This window comes from Diaphorina citri, unplaced genomic scaffold (genome assembly GCF_000475195.1).
Source record: "Diaphorina citri unplaced genomic scaffold, Diaci psyllid genome assembly version 1.1 scaffold338, whole genome shotgun sequence".
In the NCBI taxonomy this organism is placed as follows: Eukaryota; Metazoa; Arthropoda; class Insecta; order Hemiptera; family Psyllidae; genus Diaphorina; species Diaphorina citri.
The window spans coordinates 1-11,345 of record NW_007377773.1 but is presented as its reverse complement, the minus strand read 5'-3'; the positions used below and the strand labels follow the sequence as shown (position 1 = coordinate 11,345).

Genomic DNA, 11,345 nt, shown 5'->3' with positions numbered 1-11,345 from the left:
CCCGTGCTAACCCCTAAAATTTTTTTTTTTTTTTTTTAGATTGGTACGAACCTTATTTGTTCGGGATAAAATCCGCCGTATGTATAAATCGAACTCGCGACCTAGCGCTTACAAGGCAGACACGCTACCAACCACGCTAACGATAGGCTGGCTGGATAGTTCTTAATTTTTTCTCATGGCTACATCTTTTATTCCCAGGCTCACACTCAGGTCACGTCTAGCTCTTACCGTTCTCGAGATATTTTGTTTACAGACAGACAGAATGACAGACGGACAGACACACGGACCAATGGCTGAAACTTTGCATTTAGGCTCTAGAGACCTTAAAACGTGTTTTGGCACTAAAAACTGACCATCGAAAATTTGACCCGATTACATTACTTTCTTTCCTATAGGATAAGGAAAGTAAAAAAGGAATAACTTCTTCTTCTTCTTCTTCTTCTTCTTCTTCTTCTTCTTCTTCTTCTTCTTCTTCTTCTTCTTTACCTTTTCCCACTCAAGTGGGGTCGGCATAATCAGGTCACGGAGATGATCATGGACAACCCGACTCCCACACAAACCACCCTGGTCTCCATAGGCACAGACCGGATGTGCCAGGTCCGCCATGTTGCCAAACTGAGCGAAAGCTATTCGTTTGGCAACGTGCAAATCAAACGCATCACTCAGTTTTCGCAGCCGCTGTTTATACGAAGCTACCCGAGCGAGTATTTTGTCAAGGATGAGTTTGACGCATGCGCAGACCGACTTGCAGGTAGGAATAAAATATTTATTTTATTTATTATTATTATTATTTTTTTTTAAAGATGAGTGTTCCACCGCCGTTTTTATTTCGTAGCAATGGAACAACTGCTACATTAGACGCTTGTGGCCTTTGTCGTGGCATGCCCATCCCGTAGTATGCCTCTCATCAGATGGGTATTATTTTCCAGTCCTCTATTTGAATCATCGTCCCGTGAGAAGTGTATCGTATGAAGAGGTACTGAGAGCAGTGGAATATTTTGCCCAAGCCAGTGTACGGAGTTCCATAGTTTCAGATACAAGTAGGTAAGTATCCATTTACCTATATCACCTTCTCAATTTCTTCCCGAGAAAGAAATAAATAATAAACGTAAGTTTAAGTTATTCAAAGTTGCCTGTGGAGTCGATCGTATGACAGGCCAAAGGATTTTAAAAATTAATTAAAAGGCTAGAGTGAAGGAGAAGATTTTAAAGAGGTTTGATAAAGGGAACCCTAACACGTCCTACTGTCCAGAAACCGAAGAGACAAAGACAGGATATGAGAAGTAAAGCCAGCCGTTCCGAGAACAATCCTAAGGATAATGTTCTGTATGTAGAAAAGGCCGCTGGGTTTTTGGAGAATAGATCAGTTGCGCTTACTTGGGTGATGTTTCAAAGTCATAGAGCAGGAAAAATGAGGACCAACGGGTTTTTTCTTTGACTTCTACGACTTCTAGATCCCGAGATAAATCGATTTAAAAAACCGGTAAATCGTGAACTTTGACGTCACGGCATACGCTCCACTGACTATCTATTGTCCACTGACTATCTATTCTACTCAACAGGTACAGCCTGTCAAGTTCTACAACCATTTCTACGCAAAGTTTCAACACCTGTAGTACCAACAGCCTCAGTCAGACCAGCTTCCGGCACCTGTCTGTCCACTGACTATCTATTCTACTCAACAGGTACAGCCTGTCAAGTTCTACAACCATTTCTACGCAAAGTTTCAACACCTGTAGTACTAACAGCCTCAGTCAGACCAGCTTCCGTCACCTGATGCAAAGCTCCACATGTGTACAATCAACAAGTGGACATTCTCTGGAACATGTGAATAATAAAGGTGACGATGGATTTCGAAAACCTTTCGCCCCGGCGGGAATCGAACTCGCGGTCTAGCGCTTATAACGAAGACGCGCCCACCCTCCACAACTGATTAGGCTTTCCACAGAAAATAATGCTTGATTTTCTTCAAGATCGGTTTAGGGTAAAGTTCGCCCCGGGTGGCATGTGGTCTGTGTCGTAGTATGCCTCTCATCAGATGGGCGAGAAGAGACACAATACTTCCCATTTAGGTGCTGGGTCAACACGAGAACACCAGAAAGTAACCCGGTGAAACATTTGCAATCGAAAAACGAGTACAAATTTTTGTCGATTAACAATATATCGGGAACGGAATGAGCTAGAGACTTGAAATTTGGTATGTGACAAGGATGCAACTCGAAATGTTTGGTTGAGATAGGTGCTGCGGTTGGCGGTATATTTACCGTTTTTTTGGCGGTTTTTGACCGTTTTTTGGCGGTTTTCAGCTGTACCGACTAAACGGTTAGAGATATTGTAAAAGTTTGGCTATAGTATATTTACCGTTTTTTTGGCGGTTTTTGACCGTTTTTTGGCGGTTTTCAGCTGTACCGACTAAACGGTTAGAGATATTGTAAAAGTCTGGCTATAAGAACTGAAGAAATGCACTGTAGTACCGGGGTGGGCTTTTCAGACGAATTTTCTGTCAAAAATAAATAAATAAAAGGCAAGAACTAGAACACCTAAAATAAGCATCATTCAATAGGATGGGGAAAGTCGTGTGATGTTCACACCAGATTTTTTTCCTATCCTGTTTTCCTTCTCTCTTCGATATCAGAACAAATGAGACCTCCTTTTTGCCGTTTCTTAAAAAAATAATAATAGGTAATAATAAAAAAAAATTGGACCGATTGCAATACTTTCATTACTAGTATAGCTCGCTATACTGTAGTAATAGAAAGTAAAAAAACTTAAAAAGTAGGTAGTCATTAAATAATTCCTACTCAAAATTTTTATTTCAGGTCCTATTGATGAGAGTCTCTACTTAATTGGAGACAGCGAGTTCAAGTACCGCTTCCACTTGAAGTCCAACTTGAAATGTGTGAAGACCATTCAGACCCCTCTATTAAGAACCCCAGTGGTACAGTTCAGAATAATTCCGGAACTCAAAGCTGCTGAGTTCAGCACTCGCACGGAAATGGGTGTACAGGTAAGTATATTCTGCCTCGGTGGAGTAGTGGACAAGACGCTCGCCTGGTAAACAGGAGGGCTCGGGTTCAATCCCATCAGAAGCACTTTCCTTATCCTATAGGAAGGAAAGTAATGTAATCGGGTCAAATTTTCGATGGTCAGTTTTTAAGTGCCAAAACACGTTATGAGGTCGGGTTTCGACCGCTTTTTGGCGGTTTTCAGCTATACCGACTAAACGGTTAGAGATATTGTAAAAGTTTGGCTATAAGAACAAGAACACTCAAACAAGCATCATTCAATAGGATAAGGAAAGTCGTGTGATGTTCACACAAGATTTTTTTTTTTAGTACCTTACCTATTTGACCATGTAATATTTTTAAGGGGGTCTTACCCTATATTCGGCAACGAACACAGTAACTTCACCCACTCTGAGTGGGTTCGGGAAAAGCCAGTAACACGCGATTATCCAGATGGTCACCTACCGGACACCAACCTTGCCAAACCGGAAACTTGAGAGATCCGGAACTAAAATGCATTTAACGTGCTCTGTATGTATGTATCTCCGCTGGCTAAGGTTTTTCCTATTCTATTTTATTCAAATTTGACCATTCGTTAGTCAAGGGTTAGGTGGTAGAGAACGCCTCCGCTGTTAGCCTCGCCTATAGTTCATTTATTTTTTTTTTTTTAGGTTCGATAGATTAAAACTGTACCTAACTGTTAAGGTTTTATCGCCCCGAAAGTGAAGAGAGAACAGAGGATAAAAAAAAAGCCAGCCATTCCGAGAAGGAATCATAATCTGTTTAGGATAAAATCCGCCCCGGGCGGGAATCGAACCCGCGGCCTAGCGCTTGAGAAGGATTCTAAATATCTACCTAGGTACCTACCTATAACTATAATTTGGCAAAAAGAAAAAACTAGATTGATATGTAGGTAGTATTAGTTGATGTAAATCCAGATTCCAGAACTTGAGCTTATCGTAATCTGTAAAGAGAAGATCTATTTTTTTTTTATTTTATTATTATATTATTATTATTATTATTTTTAGGTTCGATAGATTAAAACTGTACCTAACTGTTAAGGTTTTATCGCCCCGAAAGTGAAGAGAGAAAGAGAACAGAGATAGAAAAAAGCCAGCCATTCCGAGAAGGGATCTTAATCTGTTTAGGATAAAATCCGCCCCGGGCGGGAATCGAACCCGCGGCCTAGCGCTTGAGAGGAATTCTTACCACTCCGCTTCTTTCAAGTTCGAAATATCTACCTAGGTACCTATAATTTGGCAAAAAGAAAAAAATAGATTGATATATGTAGGTAGTAGTTGATGCAAATCCAGATTCCAGAACTTGAGCTTATGATGTCACTATGTGTGTGACCATAGCCTTTTTTTTTTAGTCCCCTGATTAGTGCTGCACTCTAGCGGGCATAGGAACGAACTTCGACCGGACAAAAATAAATACAACGAGCACATTCATCCAGATCAATGTGACAGCAATGAGTCATCAACCAAAAATGAAGGAACCAATCAGATTGCAGGAAATCCTTACATTGTTGCAATGAACGAGCACATTTTTTTATGAAATGTTATCTCGATTTTGATTGGTCCAGGCATGGATTTTTCTGGCAACTTCAGCAGGCGAAAAATTTAATTTCGATTTTTGCAGTAAAAAAAAATAATTTACCGATGGAAATTGCACTGATTTCGCGAAGTGTCGAGTGGAAATTCGTTTCGGTTGGTTAGATATGTCCTTTTTTCGCGACAGACCAAAGCTGAGTGACCGTTTGAAAGGGAAAACTACGGATGAAATCATTAATGAAATAACGAGCGATTTTGACAAGGACCGTAGTGGATCGTTTTTTGACAGGCCATCATCAAACCGGACCAGAAGCAGGTTCGGCCCGTCAGTTGATAGTTTTCTAGCAAGGGTAAGTTCCTTTTGATCTTTCAATAATTTTAACTTTTCCTAAACTCTGTCAGCTTTCCTTTTCAAGACTCGGGAACAAAGAAAAGCTTGCTGCAATACTCATCTTGGTGACGAGAATTTCGTCTAAGAATTAGCCCAAGGTCAGTGAAGATAGTTTTCTAGCAAGGGTAAGTTCCTTTTGATCTTTCAATAATTTTAACTTTTCCTAAATTCTGTCAGCTTTCCTTTTCAAGACTCGGGAACAAAGGAAAGCTTGCTGCAATACTCATCATGGTGACGAGAATTTCGTCTAAGAATTAGCCCAAGGTCAGTGAAGATATTTTTTTGCTATTTTTAGGATTTCTCTTAGAAATTACTTATTGCTGTCAAGTGAATTGATTTTCCCACTTTCTGTGGTGCATTGCAAGATGAGCTAGTCTGTCCTAGTGAAATAAATTGATTAATTTTCTGTGTTGAAATACTTTGTTGGTAGCGAGAGCATTGAATCGGGAAGTCAGGCCTAGCTAGGATGATTTATAAAATGAAGTAAATTTGGACATTGTTGATACAGAGAACGTATTTTATTCAGTTTGTACAAGATTAGATACCTATTGTAGATATTGTTTGCATCTTAATTTATTGCGGAAATAGACAAGAAGTACTTATTGTATTGTATTCTTGTCAATAAAGACATTGAATCTGATCTTTTCCTTCCCGTCTATTGGTCTGCGTGGGTTAATTTGAAGATTTTAAAATTGATGGAACAAAATGGGTACTAAATGATGGGCTTTGGTACAAATTCGCAGCAAAAGTTGTGGTGCTAACTTCACGCACCTATAAAATGAAGTAAATTTGGACATTGTTGATACAGAGAACGTATTTTATTCAGTTTGTACAAGATTAGATATTGTAGATATTGTTTGCATCTTAATTTATTGCGGAAATAGACAAGAAGTATTGTATTGTATTCTTGTCAATAAAGACATTGAATCTGATCTTTTCCTTCCCGTCTTTTGGTCTGTGTGGGTTAATTTGAAGATTTTAAATTTTTAAAACGGCAGGTCATCAAGTAGTAGAATTTGTCACATTTGTAGTGGATTTACGAATATCCGATTATGGCCATGTATCAATCTTAACAAAAGAGGTAGGTAATTTAAATAGGTACCCAAGTTAAAAAAAAGGTGTAGATTTAAGAATAATATATTCTGACGAAATATCCTTTTTGATACATGAAAAAATGCACCAAAAACTTGAAAATTTATCTTCGTACTTTTCGTGCTTATTTTCCATTGTTTCCCCCAGAAGTCAAAATGGTTTAGTGTTTTATTTAGGTACTTGGGTTTGTCCAAGTTGGATGTTGGACAGTCTCATTAGCTTAATATGTAACCCCGCCCCCACCTCATGACACGTCACTGGTAGTACTCTGCGGAAAAATCTACCGTTTTCTAGAATGCCTCGCGAAACACCTACTTATTAGTAGGGATTAAAAGCAAGATCATCATGTACTTAAATATGGAATAACATAGACTTCAGTTTAAGCAATTTTGTATCCTTATCTATATCTACCATTCTACCTACATACTCACTCACTCAGTGTTTACATACAAGGACAAGAATTATTCCGTGAAATGTATGAACAAGGAATATTGTGGTGCACCCACAGCCATTGAATCTGATCTTTTCCTTCCCGTCTTTTGGTCTGTGTGGGTTAATTTGAAGATTTTAAATTTTTAAAACGGCAGGTCATCAAGTTGTAGAATTTGTCACATTTGTAGTGGATTTACGAATATCCGATTATGGCCATGTATCAATCTTAACAAAAGAGGTAATTTAAATACCCAAGTTATAAAAAAGTGTACATTTAAGAATAATTTATTCTGACGAAATATCTTTTTTGATACATGAAAAAAATGCACCAAAAACTTGAAAATTTATCCTTGTACTTTTCGTGCTTATTTTCCTTTGTTGTCCCCCAGAAGTCAAAATGGTTGTGTTTTATTTAGGTACTTGGGTATGTCTAAGTTGGACAGTCTCATTAGCTTAATATGTAACCCCGCCCCCACCTCATGACACGTCACTGGTAGTAGTCTGCGGAAAAATCTACCGTTTTCTAGAAGGCCTCGCGAATTTTCTAGAGCTACCTAGATTTTATTCAACCTAGTGTGTTTTCATTCAGCCCCACTCCCCATCTCGCGATACGCCACTAGATTATTCCACTGGAAAAATCTATCGTTTTCTACAAAGCTCGCGAAATTTCTAGAGCTACCTAGATGATTCTATTCTACCTACTGTGTTTTCATTTCACACCAGCCCCACCCACACCCCATTTCATGATACGCGACTGGTGGTATTCTGCGGAAAATTCTATCGTTTTCTAGAATTCCTCGAGAAATTTCTAGACTTACGTGGAGTTTTCTAGAGCCCTATGTCATTCTTACATTAATACCAGAGCTACCTAGATGATTCTATTCTACCTACTGTGTTTTCATTTCACACCAGCCCCACTCCCCATTTCATGATACGCGACTGGTGGTATTCTGCGGAAAATTCTATCGTTTTCTAGAATTCCTCGCGAAATTTCTAGACTTACGTGGAGTTTTCTAGAGCCCTATGTCATTCTTGCACTAATACATCAAATGTTCCGCCGGAACACACCTTTGTTCCGGTTTTTTCCAAATCTATGGAAAATACGGGAACTGACTAATAAACAGAAAAAATTAAAAAAAAAAAAAAGTTTAAAAAGATAGGCACGTACGAAAAACACATTTTTTTTTACTTATCTAAGAGAATGTTTTTTTTTTTCCTTAAATAAACCAAGGTTGTTTTTATTTCGAATTGCTTCATTGGTATTTGTTCTTTTTCTTATTTGATGAAAAATAGTTTTTCTTTGTTTGGGGAGGGGAGGGGGGGGGGGGGGAGTGTTGCCTTTGTTCCGGGGAAAAATCGGGAAATCCGTATTTTTTCACCATTTTGCTAGTTTGTACCGTATATGCCGAAAAAAAAGTTGGCAACCCTATATAAGAACTAGAACACCTATAATAAGCATCATTCAATAGGATGAGGAAAGTCGTGTGATGTTCACACCAGATTTTTTTTTTCCTATCCTGTCTTCCTTCTCCCTTCGATATCAGAACAAATAGGACCTCATTTTTGCCGTTTCTTCTGTAAAAAAAAAAAGAAAAAAATCTTCAAAAATAGTCATTAAATAATTCCTACCCAAATTTTTTATTTCAGGTCCTATTGACGAGAGTCTCTACCGTTTCCGGATGGGTTTCGAATGACCTACTAAGAATAAAGAAAAGGGAGAAGGGGTTTGACGTCTCTGTATAACTGAGACCTTAGGTTTCTAAGAGGTTTGATAGAAGGAATTGTAAAAACGGAGGTCTTATCGTCCCAAAAGGAAAGAGATAAACAGGAGAAAGCCAGCTGTCCAGAAAACAAACCTTAACTGTTTATGATAATGTTCGCCCCGAGCGGAAATCGAACCCGCGACCTAGCGCGTATACGGCAGGTGTGCCTCATTCCATGCTAACTAGGCTGGCTCCATTGTTTTCTGTTAGACCAGAATACACAGTGAAACATTTTGTTCCCTGTTTAGAAACAGGAAGGAGTTTGTGGTCATGTAAAATTTTGCATCTTGTCTCAAGAATTGTCTCTTTGGCAAGTATGTCTCTCATCAGATGGGCGAGAAGAGACACAATACTTCCCATTTAGGTGCTGGATCAACAGGAGAACACCAGAAAGTAACCTAATGAAATATTTGCAATCGAATAACGAGTGCAAATTTTTGTCGATGGTGGGATTCGAACCCGGGACCTTCTGCATGGCAAGAGCACGCGCGTTACCACTGGGCTAACCGTGCCCCGTAATCACTATAATTCCTGATTTGATTTAGGTGATTCCCCTCTCATAAGCATGGCAAGCACGCGCGTTACCACTGGGCTAACCGTGCCCCGTAATCACTATAATTCCTGATTTTATTTCTAGGTGATTCCCCTCTCCAACCTGTACAACACCTGGGTGGCTCTTTCCTCAAACATCGTTCTCTAAGTGAAGACACCCTGTTGGAGTTGTTAATGAATTCTAGTGAAGTACAGTGGTCCCGGGAACAAGCTAAGGCGTGTGTGGCGTTCCTATTTGCTGGCGATGAGAGGTTGGATGTCAACGAGGTAGCAGCTAGACTGGTACAGCCACAACATGTGATAGAGTTGGATGAAGATAGCATTCGAGTGTATGTGTAGGACTCGGACGCTGTGGGGACAAAACAAACAATATGACAAATGATATCAAGTCAGAAAATGTTTGTTTTTATGGACAAAACAACGAGGAATGGAATTGATGCCGAAATCATGTTGCAATGTGTTTATTATTTTTCCTCTCCAAGAGTAGTTCTCAAATTGTGGGCTTAATTCCTAATCATTTAGGAAAAAAAGCCTACATTACTTTCCTTCCCAAAGGATGAGGAAAGTAAAAAATCCTTTGCAAGCGGACCATTGTGATATCACAAACAAACAGCTGGGGTGGTAGAACCTCACGTTACGTCTGAGACTGCTTGGGCACTGTCTCCGAAAAACGCTTAGGAGATCTGCTTGTAACAGGACGTGGTAAACTTTTTTTTTTTTTTTTTTTTTTTTTTTTTTTTATATTTTTGATACATTGCTTGAAAAGGAATGGGTAAATTTTTTTTTTTTTTTTTTTTTTTTTTTTTTTAATGAATATTGCGATATAAGCCGATAAGTCGTGTTAGAGTTGTGCTGTGTACATTCGATTAGATTTGGTCAGAGATTTTGGCCTCAGCTCAAATAAACCCCCCAGCCCGACGACCCCTTCTGCTAATGTCTGTCTCTTGTAATGTATTTCTCATATCTTGTTGAAAGGGAAATTTCTTCTAGATTGAGTGAGATTTTACTTTGTGTGATGTTGTACATTTATTTACCTTCTTTGTATGCGTTGGGATTACTCATTACTCATTTGTCTGTCTGTCTCTTGTAATGTATTTCTCATATCTTGTTGAAAGGGAAATTTCTTCTAGATTGAGTGAGATTTTACTTTGTGTGATGTTGTATGTTGTACAATTGTACATTTATTTACTTTCTTTGTATGCGTTGGGATTACTCATTACTCATTTGTCCCATTAATCATTAGATTCATTATAGTCTGAGTTTCGCCACGGGCCGAAAGAAGCAACATCTGTGTTTTAAATTGATGAGTCCTCTTTCTGTCTGTTAAGAATTCTTCATCGAATCGGATTTTGATCAACTTTCATAAACATGAAACAAAGAATTTTTGCTGATTGACTGATTCCGGATTCTTGAGGCCACTTGAATACCCTGTAATGTGTAAATTTGTATGATTTACTTTTTATTGCCTTATTTTCCCCCCAAATTCCTCGAATATTTTCCATGCACACATACCTACGTAAAAAACATTTCAGCCTTGGTTGAGTTGTGTTTTTCGAATAATCTCGTTCGAAATGATCACGATGATTTCCATGGTGATATCGATAAGAAAATGAGAAATTTTTATTATTGTGTCACCAGTCAGTTTCTGTGGAGAACTCAAAATTTTCAAGATGAAAAAATTCAATTTTTGTCCCTCCCGAATTATGCCCGTCAAGGCCACAACGTAATGTTCAATTTCAAATATACAGGGTGTCCCATAGACGAACACTTTTTTTTACGAAAGAGTTATATAGAGGGAATTGTAATTACAGAGGTCTTATCGTCCCGAAATCGAAGAGAGAAGAAGTACAGGATAGGAGAAAACCAGCCGTTCCGAGAACAAAACTTATCTCTTTACTATAAAGTCCGTCCAGGGCGGGAATCGATCCCGCGATCTAAGCGCTTACAAGGTAGGCGCGGTACCAACCAAGCTAACTAGGCTGGCGTTCAAGGTTTTAATTCATTCAATACAAATCATGACACGCTTTACAAATTTAAGAATGCCCAATGCAAATACCTACAGAGGTTTAAAAAAAATCCAAGACAGTATTATCCATGTTATATCAAGTGCAGTTTTATTTTCCCGACCACCCTGTATATATAGTACTAAGTACAAACACAACATTTTCTGGGTATAAAATGAAGTAAATTTGGACATTGTTGATACAAAGAACGTATTTTATTCAGTTTGTACAAGATTAGATACTTCTGATATTGTTTGCATGTTAATTTATTGCGGAAATAGACAAGTTAGTATTGTGTTCTTGTCAATAGTATGTCTCTCATCAGATGGGCGAGAAGAGACACAATACTTCCCATTTAGGTGCTGGATCAACAGGAGAACACCAGAAAGTAACCTAGTGAAATATTTGCAATCGAATAACGAGTGCAATTTTTTATCGATGGTGGGATTTGAACCCGGGACCTTCTGCATGGCAAGCACGCGCGTTACCACTGGGCTAACCGTGCCCCGTAATCACTATAATTCCTGATTTTATTTCTAGGTGATTCCCCTCTC

The 11,345-nt window shown here is 38.7% G+C and overlaps 1 protein-coding gene across 1 annotated transcript in view; it reads left to right on the top strand.

Moving 5' to 3' along the window:
- LOC103507726 overlaps positions 1-9,129 on the top strand; it is an 18,220-nt gene extending 9,091 nt beyond the window's left edge. The window contains exons 9-11 of the mRNA XM_026822530.1: positions 930-1,044; positions 1,686-1,840; positions 8,874-9,129. Of these exons, the coding sequence (XP_026678331.1) occupies positions 930-1,044; positions 1,686-1,840; positions 8,874-9,127 (524 nt within the window). The 3' untranslated portion in view covers positions 9,128-9,129. The remainder of the gene's footprint in view (positions 1-929; positions 1,045-1,685; positions 1,841-8,873) is intronic.
- The last annotated feature ends 2,216 nt before the right edge of the window (positions 9,130-11,345 follow it).